Raw genomic sequence first — 25,253 nt, 5'->3', positions numbered from 1 at the left:
GGGTCCTCCTTGTAGAAGCTGTCTCTACTGACCTCTAGCTCGGCGCTGGTAGGTGAAAACGGAAGGGGGATAATTGTTTTTGCCTGTGAGCACGGGGAGTACGCTCACTAGTTCCGGATTCTGTGTTGGAGAGGTAATTTTCGGGGTGGAAATTTCTCGGCGGGGGATTCCATTATCCGAGGGGAAACCTGTGGAGTGTGGGGGCTATGGGTACGATTTATTTTGGGGGGGGGGGGGGGGGGGGGGGGGGGGGGGCGTATGGGATTTTCTGGAGTTAAGACAGAGGGGTGGACAACATCTGGATCTGGGCCAAGGGTATTTTTTGTGGGGGACTGGGGTGTGTGATGTGTCGGTTAAGTGGGAGGGAAGCCAGGGGGTCAGTGAGAATGGGTCCCGTGCCAGCTATAAAGTTGCCTGGGGGGATCACATCCACTTGGGGGGGGGGGGGGGCAGAGTCCAGAAGTGCAATTCCCAAAGCATTGACTGGCTGTGTGATTTCCAGAGGCTTGATTGTGCTTCCAGGGATCACATATCTAAAATCATCCATCACAGTGATCCAGTACCGCGCTTTATCCACCATAGCACATCTGAAGTATTGCCCTTCACGTGGGTGAAGCGGATTGGTGAGGACCCGAGCGTCATCCAGATGGTGCCAGTGCTCCGTGATCGGGGTCCAAAGCAATGATGGAGTCAAACTCAGACACCGACTCTCGAAAAGACCGTGTTCCGCCATAGCTCGGCAGGAAGCCCTATAACAGTGGCCCATTGGCCGTACTGGCTGGAGGGTGTCGAGGTGAGCTACTCTGAGACCTTGATGATGCCTGAGCTGGTGTGGGGTTTGAGGGCAAGAGCCACATAAGACTCCTACTGGGCTGGGTTCTGAAATGAATAAGACAAGTTTGGAGACTGAGATAGGAGATTCTAGGAGTGTAAGGGAAGTGAAGTTTTTCAAGTAGCCAATGAAGAATGCTGGATTTGATGATGCCGGGGGATGTTTGGACGAGAATGGAGCGAGTCAAAATTTTGCGCCCGTCATGGGGAAGGTTTAGTGGGGGGGGGGGGGGTTGGTGGCGCTGGGTTGCGGGGAGGATTGGTGCTTCTACTGGAGCTAGTGCTGGGGAGAAGCTCTGGAGTGTAGCGGCTAACTCATTCTAGCCAAAACCCGAGTTTGTGGCCTCGAGGATGAACAATCTGGCCAAAACGGAGGTTCCTCTTCTGTGGGTAGCCCGACATTCCCGACGACCACAGAAGGTAGTCACCGAGAAGAGGAAAATTTTGCGCTCGTCATGGAGAAGGTTTGGTGGGAGGGGGGGGGGGTTGGTGGTGCTGGGTTGCAGGGAGGAGGGGGGAATCTTAGTCAGGCATCACAGGGGAAGATTGGCGCTTCTACTGGATCTAGTGTTGGGGAGAGGCTCTGGAGTGCAACGGCTAACTCATTCCAGCCAAAACCCGAGTTCGTGGCCTCGGGGATGAACAATCTGGCCAAAACAAAGGTTCCTCTTCTGTAGGTGGCCCGACATTCCCGACGACCACTTAGAAGAGGAAAATCGAGTCCCGTGACCAGAGTTCACGGGATTTCTCAGTTTCCGTGGTAGCTCTCTAGAAATGAAGCTTGAAGTTGTGGATCGCTTCTACTGGGACGCAGATGAATGAAAGTTTTGATTTGTCAGCTGAGGAGATATGGATCATCGGACCAGGATTTCGGACGACTCTCTCAATGGTAACTCTGCATTTTTCGTAGGTGAAGCGGAAAAGATTATTTTGCTTCTTTTGGCGGAGACCGTTGTCTAGCAAGCTTCGTAGTCCTCCGTCGGAGCCTCAGAAAGCTCGCCGGAGTGGTGGCAGAACGAATCCGAACCGTCTGTGGGTTTTTCTTCCTCGCCGTGGAGAGACATTTCTTCTCGTCGCAGTATCATCGTGTCTTCTACTGGTGTCGGAAATGCTTGCGGCAGCCTTGACTGAGTGGCGGTGGTCGTCGGGAGTGGTCCGGTCGCCGGCCGTAGGCACAATGACCGTCGTGGGAACTCTCTCTCGCATTTTGGGGTTTTGGCGCACGTTAGCAATTTCAAAATGTTCAGCGCATGATACGATCACTTATGGCACACGTTATGCGAAATCGCAATCGACGCACGTTAAGCCAAAAAAATACCTAAATCGCTCTTGCTCGCTGTCTCTTGCCTTTTGGCTTTTTGTGCATGCTAGATATTTACAACTCGATTTGAGTGGAAGTGTTAAATTATGTATGGCCCAAGGGGCATTTTAGTTATTGTACTTGTGGGTAGTTAAGTCATTTAGGTTCCTTTCACTTAGGTTCATTTGTGTTAAAAGTGTTTATTATGTGTTTTGTTTTTTGAGTAAAAGGTGTAAATGCTATTAAGAAGAGTGAAGAATACAATACCTGGCTAAAAAGGGCCTTCCTCCACAACAAGGTGTTGGAGTGAAACACCTAATTTAGTCTGAGTGTCCGCTAAATGATTAGCTGATCTAGGAATGTATTTCCAATTACAAGTTTAATTGAGAAATTAAATTACTAATATAAAAAAACAGATCCCAGTGCCGCCAAGGAGGATTAATGGACTTCGCACACCAGTTGATAGCAATTTTTGAGGCGCCTTCTATGTAGAGAGGGCCCGCCAGACGTTGCTTGAATAATTTCAGTCCATTAAACAGTCCAGAGTGTTCAACCGTGGTTGAGTTGGAGAGTCCAATTGGCCTAGCGAAAGTGAAAAGAAGATTTCCATTGTCATCATGGATAACTCCCCCATTCCTAGCAGGGCCTGAATAGCCAAATGTGCTTCCGTCAAAATTTAATTTGAAGTGTCCCATCGGAGAAGGAGACCAAGTTTCCATAGCTGGGGGGCGGGAAGGATGTGACATGCCAGCTATCAGCTGCCAGTTTCCTCGTAGGTTGGAGCCATTTATATTTCAAAATTCCTTGTGCATGAGGATCCAAGTGGAAACTTGGCCCACAATATTTTCAATCAGAATGTTACTAGGGAAAAATTTTAGATTGAATTTTCGGTTATTTTTTTCCTTCCATAAGGCCCAAATGATATGACCAACGTAACATGTGATAAACAATTTTCCGAGTTTTGGGAGGTAAGCACTAGTAACAGTGAGGATTGTGGATGAGAGATTTTGAGAAGAGCAATACTGAAAACCGATTTTGTTGAGGGACATTTCTGGTAACATATTAATTATGACTTAAGTGAGCAATAAGACACAGTCAGATGTTGATTTTTCACCCCTAAAGTGACTCGTTTCTCTTGCAGAGAACCAGATTTCTCCATCTCTCTTCTTCTCTCCCTTCTCTCTCCCAAATCTCTCCTGTATCTCTATTCTTCTTATTTCTCAACTTCCAGTTCCGCATGCTATAGTATTGGATTTAGTTGACTGATGAAATAAAGTGATAAACAGTTATGAAGATTAGGTGCTACTAGTAGTTCACTTCAGTTTCCTGTTGATGTGTTTCTGTTATCTTTCTTTCGTTTTTATTTTTTTGTTTTTATGTGGAACATTTACATATATCCTAACTAAAATTGGAGTACTCCTATCTCTTTTCATTGTAATTCAGGTGAACCTCTTGACACATACAGCAAAAATTCATCTTCAAACGGATCCATTATCCCACTCACAACAGCAGAAGATGGAACCTGTGGAGGGAAATTCCATGAAGCAAGATGGTGTGAGGAAGAGGGGAAGACCTTCAGGTTCAAGAAAAGAAATGATATCCAAAGAGCTGCTAGGATCTACCTCTGTAACCAATCCAAATGAAAAGCCTGAGGGTAGTCGAACAATGGAAGATGGTGCTAGTGCTTTCTCTACTTGTGAATCTTTGTCTAACAATACTGTTGAAACTTTTGATGTCGAACAAGCAGAAAGAGGTGTATCTGATTTTGTAGCACAAGAGAAATTCGATGTTGGTTTTAATAATGTAATTGGTAACTCAGAAAACCTTATGGTAAGTCAGGAAACAAATGAGGGGACTACAGTTCTTAGGGGTGAATTAGAACCTGGACCTATGGATGGTGGGGCTCTCTGGGACATTTTTCGAAGAGAAGATGTTGATCAGCTGCAAAAATACCTAAAGGAGCACCATAAAGAATTCAGGCACATACTACGGGAACCAGTGGAAAAGGTAAATGCAGTTGGATGAAGCCAACAACAGTTGCATTTTGCATGGCACAGGTTTTTATTTTCTCTTTTTGGTTTTTTACTGGACAGGTTGTTCATCCCATTCATGACCAGACTTTTTACTTGACTGAGGACCATAAAAGAAAGCTCAAGCAGGAGTTTGGTTAGCTTGCTGGATGTTTTTTTTTTTTTTTGTAGGGGTACTGTTTTGGAATTGTTGAAAATGTTTTTTTTTTGTAACTGTACTTGTTGGAATATTTTCAGGAATTGAACCATGGACATTTGTTCAAGGACTTGGAGAAGCAGTCTTTATCCCTGCTGGGTGTCCTCATCAAGTCAGAAATCTGAAGGTTTTTAAGCCTACAACTTTTGATACATTTTTCTTTGTTCCTGATTGCTAACATATATATCTTAATTTTGAATTTATTCTTTTGTTTATGAGTGATTTTCTTGATGCATCTAAGATATTAATGGTTTCATTTCTTAAGCTCTTGCTTTTTCTGTGTAGTCTTGTATAAAGGTTGCACTCGATTTTGTCTCACCTGAAAATGTCCATCAGTGCTTCCGCTTGACTGAAGAGTTCCGTCTGCTTCCCCATGATCACCATTCTAAGGAAGACAAATTGGAGGTACAATCATCTCTTGCTATCTGTTCTATCATCTTTAAATTTTAGACTAGTGCACTTACATCCATGAAATCACTGTTATGAACTGACTCTAAAATGCTGTCAAAATTCCGACTGAAGGAATGACTACAAAAAAAAAGGGAAACTGATTCTTAATAACTTCTGAGTGACTTAGTTTCAGAAAAAAACAATGAACCCCTGATTGAAGCACAAATAATCTTTCTTTTAACAAAATGTGCAAAGGATCTTCCCAATGCAAATGATCTTCCCAGAGTTGGATGAGGAAGATGATTTCTTCCCAAAAAGAGGCATAGTCATTGTGGTGAGTTGGTCCATAGATGCCAGCTAGGCCCAGAATGTCCCTAAGGATCCGTCCCGAAAACGGATACCGATAGAGAATTGGTCTGGCTGAGTGAGAGTGGCTTCAACTGAATTTGGGTATTTAGCTTACATTAAAAAATGGCCGCCTTGATAATTGTGCGTTTAGAGTGCGAGCCGATTCCTCTGACGTTCCATGAGAGAACAATCATTGAGGAGGGGGGGGGGGGGATCCTCCTCTGGGCATTGGAGATAGTTGTGCTAATATTACCGAATTCCCATGCTAACTTTGTTGTTTCCTCGAATTCTTGCAGAGGGTACTCGTGCTCTTGATCTTTGAGGAATTGGATGAAGTAGTCTTGAGCTTCTGTCTGGGAGATCTGAGAGAAATTTGCCAGATAATCAGGTCTTGGAGGGAGGGGATTGGGTAGAGGGCTTTGAGGAATGCTTGGTTTTGGCAGGCTATTTTCTTTGGCCCTGTTGTTTTTCTTCCTTCTGGAATAAGTGAAAGCAAAGGGGGTGATGGGAACCCTTTTTTGGGAGTTCTTTTGGAGTATGTGAGTGCAAAAGGGGAGATGGGAGATTGGTTGGCGGAGCTTGAGGCCTCCATTGGATTATTAGATTTGGGCTTAACAGTCGCAAGAGGGGTTGGACAAAGAATGTGGGGGGAGAGGGTATTTAAACAAACTGGCGGTTGTTTATTTGGTAGGGTGAAGTGACTGTGCCATTTAATAAGATTAGGATAGTCCTTGGGGTTTGAGACCCACCGATCTTCTACATCATAGAAGGATTATGAGTCTGACTTGTCGTCAGTTGGGGAATCATTATTTTGGGTGGGTGACAGAAGGGTGGGGATTGGCCAAATGGTGGTACTGAGAGGACTATTTGGGGAGTTGGGGATTTGGTGGCTCGATGTGGCAGGGGTGGCGAAGAAATTTTGAGTGTGTGAGATGACATGTAATCAGAGTCAGGTTCGGGACAATTGGAACAATCTCCCGTCTATCAATAGGACAAGAGTCAGAAGGATCAGGTAGGTTTAGATGGCAAAAAATGGGTGGGTATTTCGAAGTTTTTTTCTGATTGGATGGCGGCGGGGCAGGGGAGGTTTGTGTTTTTGGGGAATGCATAAGAGGTGCAGTACTTGAGTGGGGTAAGGTCTCATTGGGAAGGGGGAGAGGGGTCTTTTTAGAGCTCGGGGGAGGGCCATTGATCGGGGGGAAGATATTCCTTGGAATTAGGGCAGGTGGCGGAAGAGTTGAGGAGGTGGAGAGGGTGATGCTCGAGGTGGATATCTGAGTAGGTAAAAGGGCTGCTAGAGTAAGGGAGAGGGTATCAATAGGACAATTCTTAGGGGCTGGGCTCGAAGAGGAGGGATTGGTGATTTGATGGCGCAGGATTCGAAAGTTGGGCGATATCCGCCCCATTGACAGGTGGCGGGGTGAGGTAGGGAGATTTGAGCGAGGGCAGCGGTAGAGGTTTCGATGTGATAGGTAGTGTTGATCTGGCTGGTGACGTGTTTGGGATGGCTTGAGTGTTCAAGTGAGGTCTCAGAGCTAGGGCAAGTGGGGATATCGAAATTGAAAGGGCATGGGATTCAAGGGGGTTGGCATTCGGGCAATGTGCGAAGGGGAGATTTTTCGGGAACTGGACACTGTCAGCTCGGCTGACAGGTGGTGGTATGGTGGAGGCCGGTCTGACCAAGGGTGGCTATGTGGTGGAGGAGAGTCTGACCGAGGGTGGCGAAAAGACATTTGATTTAGCAGGCTGGTTCGGTTTAGGTGAGATTAAAGGGGGTGATTCCGAGGTTTTTTTGTTTTTGATTTTTTTTTTTTTAAATGATGCTGATTTTTATAAAGACAAAAGCTCAAAAGAGCAATTTACAAAGGAGGGAAGCCTTCCCAAACAATGAGAGATTGCTGATAGTTCCGAATTTTGCCAATTTATCAGCCAAAGAGTTGGCTAATCTAGGAATGAGATTCAATTACAATGAGTAGAAGATACAATGTCAGCAATACTATCAGTGATGGGCCAGTGGTGCCAACTCCTTTGGTTTCGGGACAACTGTCCTTGTAGGCTTCTTTGGTGGTTCCCTGTTTGCTTGGTTCTGGTTTGACTCAGGGCCAGCCAGGTTCAAAGCTAACTTTGGACTTTTTTGAGTCAATCCAGACTGGGTTGGACTCGGCGGGAGACCTTTCGAGTCTGAAACCATGGCAGGGAGGATTACTAGGTTTTCGAACTCCAAGATGACCTAGGTAGTGGTCTTGCTGGAGATAAGATTTACATAGTGAGTGCCACTTACTGGAGATTTTGGTCGAATGAGGAATTTCTCCCAGTGCAGGAACGTCGGCTGATCTTCTGCCTAGATGAGTTCGTCGAAGATTCTCGCGAGGCATTCCAAAGTGTGTCTGCATCGTAGCTCCACGGGCATGCCTCGAACAACCACCCAGTGGCCTGAAAGGGGGGCTGTGAGGCCAGAGTTGGAGATCCCACTTCGTTCTTCAGTTTATGCACTTTTTGATGGTCTTCTGCCGAGTTAAAGATTAGCCACTGTCTGTCCTGAATCTGAGTAGTGGCTTGGACTTCAATCGTTGGTGTTCTTCCATGAATCCAATGCCTTATTTGTTGGCCAGAGTTGCTGGCTGGATGGACAGAGATGACTGCAACCAGGGATAGGCAGCACACTCCTTCCTCATAGCTGGGGCTGGGTGGGTAAGATAATAATGTTTTTAATGTTGTAGGATTTGAGAGAGGGGGGGGGGGGGGGGGGGGGGGGGGTGCAGTGCTCTCTACCTTCCGCGTGGGGCCATACAAGCTGTGGTTACTGCGATCTATAGAAATTTTTATGGTGTCTTTATATCAGTGGGTGTTATGAAAAGGATGAACTATTATTTTCATGATGGTGCCAATCAGAACCTGAATTCATTGTAGACATCTGTGTCTCCATACCAGTAGCTTTTTTGATTGGAACATCCATCTCCTTAGAAGTTACCGTAGTTACTAGCTATGTTGGGATCAATATCACTTTTTGATTGTGAAACATGTGAACTAGGCAAGCACAAAAGAGTTGTTTTTCCTTTGAGAGCTAGTAATTGAAGTTCAATTCCCTCTAGTGCGGTGCATTGAGATATTTAGTGTCCACTCGAATACCTAGTTAGTGAGGTAAAAAAGTATATTCTGTGATATTAGATATAATTCTTCCCTATTTTCCTGTATTTGGACACATGTTCCAAGATCAGTTAATTCTATGGCTGATTCTCTTGCTAAAAACGGAACTTCCTTACAATCTCTTATTGTATCTGGAATGCTCCTTTAATTGTATGCTTCTTTCTCAATACAGTTCATCAGTTTCAAAAAACAGTATTTTATATTGAACACTAATGATTATATCGTGTTACTTAAAAATCGATTGATTCAGAGAAAGATTTGAAGTCTTTGATGTATCTCAAACTTTTCATAATGAAATAAAGGTTCATTCGATTCTCAAACTTGTGTACTGCTTATTTGCAATTCTCTTGAATTTATGAGTGTTATTCTTTGGATTTCCGATGGTATTCTTCACTAGGCTCATGCTCTTACATTTGACAAAAAAAGTGAAGTTGTCGAAAGGAAAAACAATCATCTAGTTGATATTGCCCAGACGTTCTTAAATGGTTCTTGGGAGATGCTATACTTCCTGGGTATCTTTTGATAAATCACGTTCCATTTTTTATTTTGCAATGCAAAATCCCACTCGCGAGACTTTGTTCCCTCTTTCTTTGGAAGGTTTGGTTGAATGTGTTTCAACCATAATTTTGAGCCTTTTGTTGTTTATCTGTCGCCTCAAACAATGAGTTTTTCTTTTTTGGCTACTCTTGCATCAAAATACTGTTATAAATGATTTTGTTCTCTCACCCGAAAAGTTTGTGTTAGCAAATGTGACCTTCTTTGATGGTACACCATATTTTATTGTGACAAATAGTATGTCTCTCGAGTCTGGTCCTCCTATTCTTCTACCTCTTTGTGTGGTAGGTGAGAAACAATCAACAAGTGAGACAGAAAATTCTTAAAGTCCATATATGTTGGCACAAGATGTAGATGCCAAATGAAAACACTTTTATAGTTCCTCCTCTAAAAATGCAGAAATTTGAAATCAATTATTAATATGATCATTAATCTTGTGCCTTGGGCGTATCCTTAGGAGTGAGGGATGGTTGAAGCTCAATTTTGATGGTAGCTCTGCAGAAATCCTTGAGAGGCAGCTGGTGGTGGGGTCATGAAGAACTCAGGAGGTAATTTGTTCCTTGTGTTCTCTATTTGTTTTGGGCTGTGTGAGTCCATGAAGGTGGAGTTTAGGGCATTCTTCTAGGGTTTGCGCCTTTTTCCTGACAGGTTTTCTCCTCTTGTTATTAAGGGTAGGGGTGGCCCATGAGCAGCTCAGGTTCAAGTCAATCATTTTTTAACTCGAGCCTAACTCAAACTCTAAGTTGATCTTGTTAGATGGAATGAGAGAGCTCGTGCATGTATAGGCTTGACTTCTAAGCTCACGAGCTGGTTTGTGAAATTAAGTATATGTAAAACCGAGCCATTCTACCAAATTATAAAGGTAAAATTTTAAAATTTTCCCAATCATCACAATATATGCCACTTTATTCTCTTCGATACACAAACTGCAATAAATGTTCCTCATTTTTATTGATTTACAAATTTACTTATACTTTTTGTTTTTGTGATTTTTCAACAACTCTTAAGTTCTTCGTACCACTTCCATCTTTGCTTTGTTTCTTCTTCCTCTATTTTCCCTTCTTTCTCTTTTATCCTTCATTCTCTTTTCTCCTCCATTATTTCCTTCTGTATTCTCTTCTCTTTCTTATATCCTCTTTCCTTGCTTTTCTTCTCTTTTTCCTCTTCCTAGTCTCATCTTCACTCTCCTTTATCACTCCCTCGTCATCTTCTCTTTTTGCCTCTTCCTTCTCTCACCCTTACTCTCCTCTGTCAAATATTTCGATTGATCGAATCTAGATCGCAACAATCAACAAATTTGAACTGAGATTGTCATCCTCATCCGCTCTAACCTTGTGAGACAAGTGATAGACTTCTTTTTCTTGCTATCACCTTCTCTTTCTCTTCCCTTTTCATTTTTGCTTGTTTTATTGAATAGAATCCATCCAGCCCCCTTCCTTCCTCCCCATGGAAGATTGGTGAGACTAAAGATTTCTATATATCACCTATTATCCATCAGTAGGACTTAAAAGTGTTAATAATGTGGTGGTCACTTGTGCAAGGGAAGGATCTGCTTGCTAGCATTTTTCTATCTAGTGTTCCTTCCCCTAGTGAATCTCTTTATTGTAGTTTTGCTGTTATTTCAGCAAAACAAGAACATACAACTTAGTGGGACCCTCCCTTTACAACAAAAGATTGGAGGGAGACCCTCTACTTAGCTAGCTTATCAACAAAGGAATTTGCAGATCTAGGAACATGAAACCAAAAGCAAGAAATTATAGAAGTTATATCAAAAATTTCATACAAAATGTTCCATTGCCTTCAGGTGGTGCAACAAATGAAGAGTTCTAGCCAATAACAACCTTAGAATCTCCCTCAATGAGTTGATGACCATTAAGGTGATCTTGAAAAATAATGAGCCCTTGGAGAAGGGGAAAAAAGCTCTGTTAGTCAGCTATTCCCGAAGGCCCCAAATATGTGATGAGAAGAAATGTGTCGGTGTCCCCCAAAAGGGCCACCAAAACCAGCTACTCTAGGGCTACTGAGAGTGGTTCCATCAAAGTTGAGTTTGATGGTGCCCAGTGGAGGGGGTTGCCATTCAATCATAGCTAGACACTTGGAAGGGGCAGACATTTGGGCAAGAGCATGCCAATTGATTCGAAGGGGGACATCCGAAAGGTTAGCAAATTCCTTCCTAGTGTGATGACATGAGGAAACAAGCCCAACAATGTTATTGACATATCTTCCATTGCCAAATTTGCAATTGAACTTTTGATTGTTCCTCTCAATGCAAAGGCACCAAGGCATATGTGCCAGGTGCGCCAAAAGGAGGAGTTTTCCCAATTTGGGAATAGAAATCCCCAAGAGCGGTCGACAAGTTCTGCTGAGATCATTTGGGAGACAAAGCTATAGACCACAATGCATTGAAGGAGGGGGTCCAGACTTGCCATGCATATGGGCAATGAAGGAAGAGATGGCTAACATTTTCATCTTCAGAATTACAAAGCGGGTAGAGTTCGCATAGACTAAGGTTTCTTCGCCTATGAAGGTTTTCTACTATGAAAATTTTATTCACACAGGTCTCCAGAAGAAAAAATTTACTTTGTTTGTTTAGAATTTAGGATCCTATGATAAGAACTTCAACCAAACTAAGAAGAAGAAGGAGAAGAGAGAGTGAAGAGATCAATCACCAAGGAAGAGAGCTTGGATGGAGAAGAGGGAGAGCGCCCACCAAGGGAGAGATATTGGACGAATTTTGGGGATAAGGAGGAGAGAGCTTGAATGGTCTACTTCTTATCCAAGGCCTTTATTTATAGCTTTTAAACTGCCCTTTTAGGGCTATAACATTATAAAAGAAAAGACATAAAACAAGACAAGTATTTACAACTTCATGCCATCTTTATGAGAAGTCTTCTTATTTACCCATATGCCACCTCTTAGATGTGTGGGCTTTTTTTTCTTGGAGGTGTGGGATTGAGCCCACTCTGCTAACACTCTCTCTTCTAACACTCCCCCTCAAGCTGGAGGAGGGGAGAAAATATCATAGATACCCAATTTGCCACATATAAAGGATAGAATCTTAGACATAACTGATTTAGTAAGAATATCTGCTATTTGCTCTTGTGATGAAACATATTTGAGGGAGATTATACCGGCTTGGAATTTATTTCGTATAAAGTGGCAGTCCACCTCGATGTGTTTGGTCCTTTCATGGAAGAATGGATTCGAAGTAATATGAATGACTGCTTGGTTATCACAATGTAGACCCATAAACCTTCTTTATAAAATCTTAATTCGGTAAGAAGGGATCTGATCCATAGGAGTTCACTGACTGTGTGAGCCATAGCCTTGTATTCTGCTTCTGCACTAGATCTTCCCCCCCTCCAAATCCCCCTCCTGTCCTTCCAATGGAATTTCCCCATGATTGGTACGATCTCCCCCCTGCTTTCCCCTCTGGAATCCCTCCAATTTTGTCCGACCTCTCCCCAACTATAACCTCTGAATCTACCCTAGACAAGGCCTTCACTCCCAATCCGCGCGATGAGCTCCTCCTGTTCCTGCTGGAACAGGAACAAGACTTTCCTCGAGAAGAATTTTCAGAAATGACGGAGCTTGCCAACATCTTTTGTGCGGGATACACTGAAGCTGGCGCCGTGGAGCGAAATATCAACTCCCACCGTTCCCCATGATCGTTCTATCATGGAATGTAAGAGGTCTCGGCTCTTTGGCCAAGCGTGCCCTCGTCAGAGCAACGCTTTTTGATGTTAAACCAAAAATTGCTATACTTCTTGAAACGAAGATACAATCTTTTGATTATTCAATTGTGTGTAATATATGGTATGACTCCAACCCAGCGTGGGCGCATGTGGGTGCAATTGGCCATTCTGGGGGCATTATTGTCATCTGGGATCCAACTGCTTTTGATGCTATTTCTGTCCTTCTGGGGCGATACTCAATCGGTATCCAGCTCCGGGATCACAACCTCGGTACTTCTTGGGCTCTAGCTTGCATATATGGGCCTACTCGTTACCGTGACCGAGCATCTTTCTGGGAGGAAATCTTTCAGCTTGTCCAATTTTGGGACATCCCTTGGCTCATTGGAGGAGACTTCAATGCGACATTATTTTGCTCTGACAAAAGTCCTCCTGCCTCCCGAACCTCATCAACCATGAGAGCTTTTTCTGACTTTATCAATAGTGTTGCTCTTTCCGAGGTTCCTCTTTCGGGGAAAAAATTCACCTGGACAAATTGTCAGAATCCCCCCATTTTGTCTAAATTGGACAGATTTTTTTCCAATATAGAATGGAACCTCCTTTTTCCCAACACCTCTGGCCAAGTCCTAAACAAAATAGGATCTGACCATTGGCCTATCCAACTCAATTCTCGGCCTGTTGCATGGGAAAGATCTCCCTTTCGGTTTGAGAATGCCTGGTTATTAACCACGACTTTCATCCCTTCTTTGAAATCATGGTGGCTCGAATTGGAAAATCATCTGAACCCGGGCTGGGCCCTCCCTCGGAAACTGAAAGCCCTCAAGACAAATATCAGAATGTGGGATAAAAATCACCGAGTTTCTGCTGCTTCCCAGAAAGATTCGATTTGCCGCCGCATTTCTGAGCTGGATCTACTGGAGGAACAAAGGTTAATCTCTCCTACTGATTTTTTGATTAGAAATAATTTAAATGCTGAATACCGTACGTTTCTTCATTCTGATTCTGTCCGTTGGAAATTTCAAGATTTCGTTGGATGGCTGAGGGTGATGGAAACACAAAGTTTTTTCATTCCATCGCCTCGGCCAGGAGGACTAACCGTATCACTGCTCTCTGTAACGGAGACCAAGTGGTAACGGATAGTGCCTCCATTTCTAACCTTTTGGTGCAGTATTTCTCAGAGTTATATTCAGAAGACCAAAAATCCATTAGCTCGATTTCGAGCGCATCTCAACTAAAGACGCTATTGATCTTGAAAAACCATTCTCCTCAGAAGAAATTGAACGGGCTGTGCTGGGCCTTCCTAAAGATAAAGCCCTCGGACCAGATGGCTTTAATGGTGAGTTTTATCACTGTTTTTGGGATCTGTTAAAAAATGATGTATGTGCCTTCGTTCACAATTTTCACCAAGTGGGAATTACTCACTCTGGAATCGGCGCATCTTTTATTGCGCTTATTCCTAAAAAAACAAATTCGGAGGAGCCTAAAGATTTTCGGCCTATCAGTCTCACTTCCAGTTCATATAAAATTATTGGTCGTCTGTTGGCTAATGGGCTAAAAGCTGTCCTTTACATGGTAATTAATCCTTGTCAAAGTGCTTTTATCCGAGACAGAAACATCCTGGACTCTTCTCTAACTGCTCATGAACTTCTTGATTCGTTCAAAAAATCTTCCCTTTCTAGGTTTGTTCTGAAAATTGATTTTGAGAAAGCCTTTGAACGGGTTGATTGGAAATTGGTGGATTATCTTTTTGACTGTATGGGTTTTGGTACGAGATGGAAATTTTGGATGAGGAGCTGTATTTCCTCTCCTTCATATTCTGTTTTGGTAAATGGGAAACCCCGAGGATATTTCAAAGCCTCTAGGGGGATCAGACAAGGAGACCCCCTTTCTCCATTTATTTTTACTCTCATTGGAGAATACCTTACCTCTATGATCTGGTTTGCTAAACGTTCGGGTTGGCTCAGTCCTATTTTTTCTGATCCAATCTAAGACGTTCCCATTCTTCAGTTTGCAGATGATTCTATTTTTTTTTGGAGAAGGGTCCATGAGACAAATAAAACGCATGAAAGCAATCTTGAACATCTTTGAAATGACGTCTGGTCAAAAGATAAGCTGGGAGAAAACCACAATCTTTGGATTTAATATTGATGCATCTATTCTCAACTCAATGGCGAACTATCTGGGTTGTAAGGTAGCATCAGTTCCGAGTACAGATCTGGGCTTACCTTTGACTCCTTTCTTGCCTTCGAAAAATTCTTGGTTTTCGGTTGTTGAGAGGCTTGAGAAGCGTCTGGCTTCTTGGAAAGGAAAATTTTTATCCAAAGCTGGTAAACTGGTTCTAAGTAAATCATGCCTTCATGGAATACCTTCCTATTTCTTATCTTTGTACCATTGTCCAGCTTCTATTCGGGATAGAATTGAATTTTTGAAAAGAAGATTTTTATGGGGTGGGCCAAATGGGGAAAAAAAGTTTAATCTTGCAAAATCGGTTGATGTTTGTAAACCAATTGTAATGGGGGGCCTCGGGATTGCGACGTTGCTACCACCAACAAGTCTCTGCTATTAAAGTGGTTTTGGAAGTTCAACATGCAACCCAATCTACTGTGGCGCCGAATGGTTGCAATTAAATCCGGAAAAGAGAATGGCTGGTGGACGGATGGGGGAAGATTTTACAAGTTATCCCCTGTTTGGAAGAAAATTGCCAAACTCTTATCTACCTTCAAATCTGCCGTCAAATGCTATATTGGGAGTGGTACAAATACTCTTTTCTGGTCGGATTGGTGGATCGGGGCTAGTTGTTTAGAGGAAAGTTATCCTCTTTTATTCCAACTGTCAAGATCTCGTAGTTCAATGATTTCTGACCATTGGCAGTCTTCGGGTGGTTGGAATCTTAATCTCAGGCGGGCATTAAATGACTCTGAAGCTGTTGAAGCAACTGGCCTGATCAATTTACTTTCTGGTGTGGCCTTAAAAAATTCTGCCGATATATTCATCTGGACGCCCAACAAACAAGGTATGTTCTCTACAGCCTCAACGTACCATCATATGATTTCATACCCTCCTCGTCACGCAGAACATCCTGCTGCTTTTGCATGGTCGCTCCCGATTCCTCCTCGCATCAAATTTTTCATCTGTACGGTATGTCGTAAGAAAATCTTAACTTCTGACGCTTTGCAAAGACGAGGCATTAATATTTCCAATCCAGAATGCCCATTTTGCAACACATCTCCTGAAACAGCCGATCACACGCTTCTACATTGCGAATATGCTCATAAGATTTGGACCGAATTAATGGACAAGATCGGTTTATTATATTGCCCTTCGCAAGATTTGCTAAACACTATTTTAACTTTGGTTAGCTCTCGTCTTCCGAAGTTAGGGAGAATCTTAATATCTTGTTGTGTTGGACACATTGTGTGGAATTTATGGAAAGAAGAAACAATCGCAAATTCAATCAGAAAGCTATTCCTCGGAATATTCTTTGTGATCAGATTGTCAGTCAAGTTAGCTCTTGGGTTCTCCTTCGCAAAGAATTCTGTGATCTAAGAGCAACAAATATGAGAGAAAATTGGAGAAATGTTGCGAAAATGTCTCTTAGTTCAAATTTAAAGCAATAAAAAATTTAAGAAAATAAAATTTAATCACGCACCACAAATGAACGCAAAAGTTTTCTTATCCAAATTTGGGAAATTCCACTAGTTCAACCCTAATAGCTTTCAATTTTATAAGAAAAATATTTTTCTACACATGTTTTAAAAAAATGGATATGCATGCTCAAAACATGTTAAAGATGCAAATGACCTATGGATGGAAACTTTTTAAAGAGAATAACATTAAATTCTCAAGTGAACGTGCAGTGGGATATTTACCCGAGTCAAACAAGCCATTATTTTTCCCAATTACAAAAAACTGACCTAACGATCATAGATGATTGTAAAGTAATTTATCATGCATAACGGGCTATATTTTTGTAAGGAATGACTTATGGAATGGGGGTCAACACGGTTAAAAATCCCCTGTCACCCCCTTTTCCTGACGATTGCAAAACCTGATATATATAAACTAAAAAAGAGTTTACAATCCCTAAAAGTTATAAACACTTTTTGGAATTATTAGTCTTTCATACCGTGGGGGCTATTGAATGAATGCAACCGAAGGCGGTTCGATGCTAAAAGTGAATCAGAAGTAAGAGTAGCGGACAGGCTGTTGGGGCAAATATCCTATTGGCTTATAACTAAGAAGGTTTTTTCCTCCTTCAAAGGAACCTCTATCCGTGAAAATTGGAATATTTTGGCTAGGATGCACTTCGGGATCAAGGCTCCAGTAATGCAGGAGTGGACCCCCCCGAAAGTTGGATACCTCAAGTTGAATTTTGATGGCTCTTCTCTCGGAAATCCGGGGATTACTGGCTTGGGGGAGTTATTTCGGATCCATCTGGCAATCAATGTTTCTCTTATGCTGGTCCGTTAGGCATTTTTGATTCTTCGATGGCTGAGCTCTATGGCCTACCTAATGGGTTTCACATTTTCAAAGACAACTGCAGTGGTCCCATTCACATTAAAGGAGACTCGAAGGTGGTCATTGGATGGTGTGTGTGCTTCCCCTCCACTGTGGCGCCATTGGGACATCTTTCGGGAGATTTTAGATATTACCTCATTCCACTCTTGTATTTTGTCTCACATTCCGAGATCTGCAAATTCGGCTGCAGATGTGCTAGCCAAGTAAGGAGCATCCCTGCAATCTCTGGTTGTGAGGGATCTGCTCCCTCTTCCTTTGTAAATTTTATTGTTTATATATATAAATACATCTTTATCAAAAAAAAAAATTGTCTTTTTTTACTTTTCCAACCTATCAGGTTGTCTCCAACAAAACAACAATAGTCTGATGTAGAACATTTATCCATCTTACACCCAGCATAATCGGCATCAGAATACCCAAGTACATCAAGTTTCCCATTAGGAGTATACAAAAGACCTTTTCCAGGTGCACCCTTCAAGTACTTCAAAATTCTCTGAGCAACTTCTAAATGGACTTTTCGAGGATTTTCCATGAACTTTCTCACAACTCCCACAACAAATGAAATATCAGGCCTGGTAACTGTAGCATAGATCAGTTTACCTACTAACCATCGGTATTGAGTTTTATCCTTGAGTGTAGGACCCTGGGTGTCATGTAGATTATGATTAACTTCCATGGGGGTGTCTATAGGTTTAGCACCTAATAAACCATATTCCTGTAACATATCCAATATATATTTTCTCTGAGCAAGAACAATACCTCGCTTGCTACAAGCGACTTCAATGCCAAGGAAGTAGTTGAGAGAGCCCAAATCCTTTGTCTGAAAATGTGTAGCCAAATATTGTTTAACTTTTGTAATACCATCAAGATCATCACCAGATAACACAATGTCATCTACATAGACAACCAAAACCACCATACCAGTTTTCCTTTTAAGTAGGAACATAGAATGATCACAATGACTTTTATATTACCCAAATTGTAGTACTACATCACTAAACTTTTCAAACCAGGCCCGTGGACTCTGTTTAAGTCCATAAATAGCCTTTTACAGCTTACACACCTTTTTTGTCTCCCCCTGAGCAACATACCCAGGAGGTTGCTCCATATACACTTCCTCATGTCGATCCATATAAAAAGTTCTTCACATCGAGTTGAAAGAAAGGCCAACCCTTATTAACAACCACATATATTAAGATACATACCGAAGTAAGTCGTGCCATAGGAGAGAATGTCTCAAAGACATCAACTCCAAAAGTCTGTGTATACCCTTTCGCTACCCGCCGGGCTTTGTACCGTTCAATAGAGCCATCAACATTATATTTGATAGTATAAACCCAACGGCACCCCACAATAGCTGCTCCTGCAGGTGGATGACATAGATTTCATGTTCCCCGAGACACCAAAGCACTCATCTCTTCATCCATACCTTGTTTCCATTCTGGAGAGCACAAGGCTTCCTGCACCGAACGAGGTATATTGGAAGTAGACAATGACATAGCAAAGGGTATGGGGACAAAAAATCAAGTGACACATTTGGATATCGGATGAGAAGTACAAGACCGTTTACCTTTTCGTAGACTAATAGGCAGGTCCAAATCAGAGAAAATAGGATCTGCAGGCAATGAGGAAGCTGGTGGCTTATGAGGAGAGAACTCTGTAGAGGTAACTGTTGGAGGCACTGCAGGAGTACGAGAGTGACGACTGTAAACATGAAGAGGCAATGAAGAACTCGATGACGCTGGTACATCCAAAACTGTAATAGGATCAGGACAATCTGAAGGAAATTTAGGTGATACAGGAAGCTCAGTAGATGATGAAAAATATGGAGTATGTTAAAAAAAGGTCACACCTGCTGACACATGTTTTCCGTCGAACAAGATCATAACATTTGTACCCTTTTTATTGATGAGAATATCCCAAAAAAACACATTTGACAGACCGAGGTGACAAATTATCAACTGAAGTTCCAAGCATATGAACAAAACAGGTACATCCAAAAATACGAGGAACCACACCAAACAATTTACAATTGGGTTTTAAAACCTGAAGTGGAACTTGACCACTCAAAACAGTTGAGGGCATATGATTAACCAAGTAGCATGAAGTTAAAATTGCATCTCCCCAAAAAGATTTAGGAACATTCATATGCAATAATATTGTCCTTGTAACCTTAAGGATATGTCTATTTTTTCGTTCAACCACCCCATTTTGTTGTGGTGTATAAGGGCAGGATGTTGGATGGGTAATACCATAAGAATCACAAAATACTGAAAATTTATGGTTAAGATATTCCAAACCATTGCCAGTACGAATTACATGAACACATGCACCAAATTGATTTTTTATTTCATTAAAAAAATTGAGGAATACATCAAATACTTTGGACTTCTCCCATAGGAGATATACCCAAGTGACTCTACTGAAATCATCAACGAACGACACAAAATACTTAAAACCAAATGGGTTAGGAACTCGACATGGACCCCATACATCAGAGTGGACTAATTCAAACAACTTGGTTCTTGGACTAGAAGTAACTGGGAAACTGGAGCGATGATGTTTTCCCAGTTGACAGGATTCACAATCAAATAAAATATCGGCTGGCAAAGAAGGAAAAGACTACGCAACTTAGCTAGTGAGGGATGTCCCAAGCGCAAATGCCACAAGCAAGAAGAATCTGTAGTAGTGAGAGCTACAACTTGAGAAATGGATACATCATCCAACATGTAGAGCCTTACCTTGAACCAATCGTCTTCGTCTGCAAGTCTTGAAAAACACAAGAAGTAGGATAAATTGTTACTGAACAGTTTAAGGATTTAGTTATATGACTCACAGACATGAGATTAACTAGAAACTTTGGTACAAATAAAACAAAATCTAAGGATATTTGTGGAGTAGTGCGAACTATACCCTCTCCCTGAATGGGAGAGGTGGATCCATCAGCTAAAGTTACTCGACGATATGAATGAGATGGACTAATGGATTGAAATAGAGAGGGCATACCTGACATGTGTGTAGAGGCTCCTGAATCAATGATCCAAGAGGGGGAATGAGACACATTTAGTGCATTCATACCTGTACTAGCCATCGTGGCACTCGCTGAGGAAGAAGGAGTCTCGGTAGCTTGAGAAGTAGTAGATGAAGCAGTCAGTTGACCCAGTTGCTGTAATAACTGCTGAATTTCCTCATTCGATCCAGTGTGTAAGGAGGCGTTCTTATCTGTGACTATAGAATTGACCCAGGTAGCTTTACCAAATTATTCCCAGCATTTCTAAGAAATATGATTAGTCCTACCACAATAAATACATTTTCAATCCCCCCAATCATTTTGGCCACGACCACGGGTTGTGTAAGAGCGACCTCTACCTCTATTATTACCACCATGAAATTGACCGTCGGGCTTACCAGTAGAAGATTGAAGGTTAAGAGCAGCTGCTTCTGAGAGGGCTCCACTTGACTCATCTTATTTACAATTGCACTTTCAGCTCGAAGAACTCTGTTAAAAGCTTGCTCAAGAGTGGTCACATCCTCATTAACCAACAATTGGGCTCTAATAGCATCATAATCATGCCCCAAACAATCCAAAAACTGGGCTACTTGAATCTGATTTTCTTTCTTACGGATGTCTTTAACATTCGTAGTAAAAGGATGGAATATATTAATTTCCTGTAGTATTCCCCTCATCTCAGTGAAATAATCTGTCACTGATTTACCTCCACGCTTCATATTAAAGAACTTCACATATAACTCATAGATCCTTGATTAATTACTTTCTTGAGACAAAATGGAAGCCAATGTAGTCCACATTGCCTTAGCAGTATTGCAACTCAAAATCTGATCACTAAATCTGGATTCCATACTATTGACCAACCAAGTCATTACTAAATTATCTTCTGCCACCTAATCTTCAGTAACAGGTACTGGGGGATCATCATTTATATATATTTGCCATTCTTCTGGCCCTCAAATACATCAAAACTGATTTAGACCAGTTTACATAATTCGATCCATTCAACCGGATTGTAGTTATCTGAATAAACTGAGAGAATTTGACATCTGAGCTCTCAGTAGTCCTTTGGACAGCAACCTATGTGCTGGAATCTGCCATTAAATATCACCAAACACCACAATTCAGTACACTAGAGCATCAATTAACCAAAGGGAAGCACTTTCCCAAAATTTTAATATTTGCGTAGTCTAGTGGGTCCCACACCGAATTCAATTAGGGCAATGCAGCATCCGATTCATTCAATTTAGAACCAATAGTGATCAATTCCAGCAATTGAGACCATACATCAATGAAAGATTGACCTAATTGCAAGAAATCAAAATGGCGTAGGCTATATGGATGGTGATGCAAGCATTAGGTTGACGATGCAGGCAGATTTGAGAAATTTCCTCAAATTGGGATCATTAAACATTCTAAATCCCAACATTCAGTCAAATAGAAGCATTAATCATTAGCCAATAGGCTAAGATAGGCAGAAAAAGGGAAAAAATGAAAATTTTACCCTACCAATCTAGAAATGTGTGGAAAACCTTCAAGGAGATTGCTAAAAATGGAGAGAAGATCTACAAAATCCAAAGAAACCTTCAAGACTTGTGTTACTGCTCTGATACCATGAAAACTAAGTGATTTGGGGAGAAAATAGGAGAGAAAATGGATTTCTAGAAGAGATGCAGATTTGCTACTTTGGAATCCAAGCCAGAAAGGCCCTTCCTGCTTCTTTGTAATCAGGGTTTAAGTGAAATTTTACAATAGGTCAAAAATGCCCCTCAATACTCAAAATTACATTTCTCCTAAAATACACGTCTAAATTGAATGAAAATTTAACTAGAGATAAAATAAGACATTCTCTATCTAATAGCCATACTATAAGAGAAAAATGTAATATTAAAAATCTAAGAAATGACGAAAATACCCTTGAACTTGTATTTTAACAATGTTCAAGGTTATGTTAGACACGATACATGTGTTCCTTCAGATTAGTTTTGATGTGATGCAATGAAAAAAATATCGTGAGATTTTGAAGTGGTAAATTTTTTATTAGGGATGAAGAAAAAATTTCGTGCTGCCAGGTGTCAGATCTCTTCTGATGATGAGTTGCTCTCTCTCAATGTAGCATTTTCAAGATTATAAAAACTGTAGCTTATTCAAGATTATCAAAAACTGACAGGGAAACATAATGATAAAGACTGAAGTATCAAAGGATAAGTTCACTCTAGTGTTTACCTGTGAATATAGTAATCAAGGACTTAGTGGATTGCAGAAAGGCTGTGGCAGGGGCTAAAGAGGAGTTTGACATAGGTGTAATGGTAATAAACAATGCTCTCACTGTAGAAGCAACCGTATATTAGAAAGGTACTGAGATAAGTTTAGCAAGCATGCTTGGGTAAATGCTAGCAGCCAAGAAAAACTGCAGCCAGTTTTGGAAACCAAGGAGGTTTCAGTTTCATGTGCGGCAAATCGAACAATTTCAATTGTTAGTGACTCTCTGACCAGCAGCTATTATCCTCTTCCTTTGGTACTTTGATCCAAGCTTCAGGCGTTTCTGTCCTTGTTGCACCATATTTTTCCTGGATCATTGATTCAGAGTGTCCTGCCACAAGACTGCACACATTTTGTGAACCGGCTCAAGAAAAGATTCACTTAGTTTACAGAAAGAAGCTGCTGAATTGAGTGTTGTTGCTTGCGCAACTGAGATGCCTTTGCTTCCATACCGAACCAAAGTTTTAGAGATGACCAAAAAGTAGACAGGATGTTAAACCTATTGTATATTGTACTTGCCTGATTTGATGCCCATACCCTAGGTTGGGCCTAATTTTTTCACATCTCTCTCTCACGCATGCACACACACAAACCCACACTAATCTCTCTCCCTCTCTCTCTCTCTCTCACACACACACACACACACACACACACACACACACACACACACACACACAATCACCTTTTCCCTCTAGTTCAAACCTCGGATATGTAGCCCCCCACTCACCCACACAAACACACACTTTTTTCCTCTAGTCTGAACCTCAGATATGAAGTTCACACACACACACGGACCCCTTTTTCCTCTAATTGAACCTCAGATATGAAACCCTAAGGTATAATGTTCATGATTAATTTCTCTGAAGTAACTAATTATGATTTAGTAAATTAAGAAACAGAAATGGTTCTGAAGAACAGAAACTCTTAATGTAATAGTCTCCTATAAAATTTGTGACGCAAAAACGAAAATCAAGCAATGTTGGCATCCATCCGGAGAATTGTGGTCAGCAGTTCACTAGTGGACCTTTCTGTTCCAAGATGTGGCAATACCAGATCTGTGAGTATTGGACTTTGTAAGAGCTAAGCTGAAAACTCATTACCATGTTGGACTACACCTGTTTGCTTATTCGTGTTGAGTAAAAATTTATAACCTTTTTTGTACACCTTCTCTATCCCTTAAATGAACTTTCCTCTATTTCAGGTGAAGAAAATGACTGTCCATGCAATTAATCATGCTGTTGGTGTTTTTCAAGGAAATCCAATCTTGACTCCAAGTAAGTGGCATTAGTAACACTATGGCATATATGTTGGGTTTCATTTTTTAGTACTTCATCTTTTGAGTTATCTTTCATCTATTACAGGTGAAGAAAATGACCGTCCATCCAATTAACCATGTTGAGGTGTTTTATAGAGACATCTATTTTCAAGTCCAAGTGAGTGGCTTTACTGTCACCACTAGCATACATGTCGGGTTGTGTTTCATGCTAATTTAGCTTTTGAATAATCTCGTTTCTCATGCCTATTTGTTGTTGCCTCCCTGGTAGTCAATTTTTTATTTTCTCACTTTATTTTATAAGTTATTGCTGAAAATCGGAAAAAACTATACAGGTCAATTGTACATCTCCATCTTGAACTGCATCAGCAAGGACCTGAACTAGTACAGAACCGGAACTCTTCTGATGAGCTTTACCTGTGTTTCCCACCTATGCCTACTCAGCTCAACCATCCCTTTGGAACTGTTTGATCATTGCCTCCCATCTCTGCCGGTTTTGTCCTAACTGTTCTAACATTCACTAGTGATCTCTCAGCCATTCGTAACAATGTAACCATGCCTCAGTTCCAGAGTCATGATACTGGGTGGAGTTTGTTTTGAAATTTTGATATGTTCACCTTACCGATAGGGAGTGGACGGAAAGTTTCAACTAATGCTCTCCCTCCCTTGGGTACAACAGATGAGTTGTGAATATTTCGGTTCCTTTTTGCGTGTACATCACATACTTGAATTTGTTTAGTGATTATTTAAGATCATATCTAGTGCAGCAGATCACGGGGTGGGTGCTTTGTATGATATTTATTGGGTTGTATCTGCCTGTCTTTTAAGCAATACACTGTATTGTGTACAAGACTGGCACTTGAGCAGAATAACTAGTTTTGCAAATAGCACTTAGTGCTGCACATTTAGTTAAAAGTAGGGAAGTTACGCTTGAAGTTGTAGCCAAATTTGTGCATTTGATTGCAATTTTCAGTCTTATCGGTAATGGAAGTTGTGGGTCCAGTAACATATAAATGAAATTGGTTGTTCAAGTGCTAATTCAAATGGGGAGTTCAAACTAAGGGGTTTGACAGAATATGAATAGGATGGATTTGGAGAGGTGGCTTCTGTATCCCCCCACATGTAAATCTATTAACTGCTTCACTGGCTGCTAAACAGGAGCTGGAAGATGTGTGGAGTCAAGAAAGAAATGGCATATGGTAGTTTATGAGAGAGTGAGCTGAAGGAGGTTTAGAGAGATTGACAGAGAATAACGATCTGAGGAGTAAAAATAGAGAGGGAGACTTTGGATTCTCCTAAGATGTAAGAGGGATGGATTATGTTAGGTGGATGAGGACCCAAGGGACTTTTATAGAGAGAAAGTTTAGATAGGAAGGAGAGTTTATAGAGAGGTTGCCAATCTCCTTAACTAACAGGATGGATGGAGGGAAGGGAAGATCTTATATCATGAGTAAATGGGCTCGCAAGTCTATTCACTGAATATGTCAATAGAAACCATGAGTGACAGGTTCAATAGGATTTTGTGTTAGCATTGCTCCACACAAAATTATTGGAGAAGTAAAAGGTAGAAAAAATTCTTAGGAGCCTTCTCGAAGGAAGGAACACTTTAGGAGCTTATGGGGATATAGAGAACTTTTTTGTATATAGAGATCAACTTTACAATAACCTTAGTGTCAATTCACATTATACTTCAAAAGGTAC

The 25,253-nt window shown here is 41.4% G+C and overlaps 1 protein-coding gene across 2 annotated transcripts in view; it reads left to right on the top strand.

Moving 5' to 3' along the window:
* The window catches only part of LOC137950307 (lysine-specific demethylase JMJ27-like), a 39,992-nt gene extending 15,685 nt beyond the window's left edge, over positions 1-24,307 (top strand). Inside the window, exons 9-15 of one of the 2 annotated variants that reach the window (XM_068796702.1) lie at positions 3,575-4,138; positions 4,225-4,297; positions 4,399-4,484; positions 4,643-4,762; positions 23,481-23,553; positions 23,641-23,712; positions 23,888-24,307. In XM_068796702.1, coding sequence (XP_068652803.1) covers positions 3,575-4,138; positions 4,225-4,297; positions 4,399-4,484; positions 4,643-4,762; positions 23,481-23,553; positions 23,641-23,669 — 945 coding nt within the window. In that variant the 3' untranslated portion in view covers positions 23,670-23,712; positions 23,888-24,307. Of the gene's footprint in view, positions 1-3,574; positions 4,139-4,224; positions 4,298-4,398; positions 4,485-4,642; positions 4,763-9,254; positions 9,346-9,467; positions 9,487-23,480; positions 23,554-23,640; positions 23,713-23,887 lie in introns of those variants that run through there. The other variant, XR_011111932.1, reaches the window with a different exon arrangement.
* Positions 24,308-25,253: the final 946 nt, after the last annotated feature.

Source organism: Aristolochia californica, unplaced genomic scaffold (assembly GCF_029961685.1).
Source record: "Aristolochia californica isolate CCGP_79_NKW_82.1479 unplaced genomic scaffold, dmAriCali1.0.hap1 SCAF_14, whole genome shotgun sequence".
NCBI classification, from domain to species: domain Eukaryota; kingdom Viridiplantae; phylum Streptophyta; class Magnoliopsida; order Piperales; family Aristolochiaceae; genus Aristolochia; species Aristolochia californica.
Note: the sequence above shows the minus strand (reverse complement) of the source record. Positions and strands in the feature narration are given on the sequence as shown.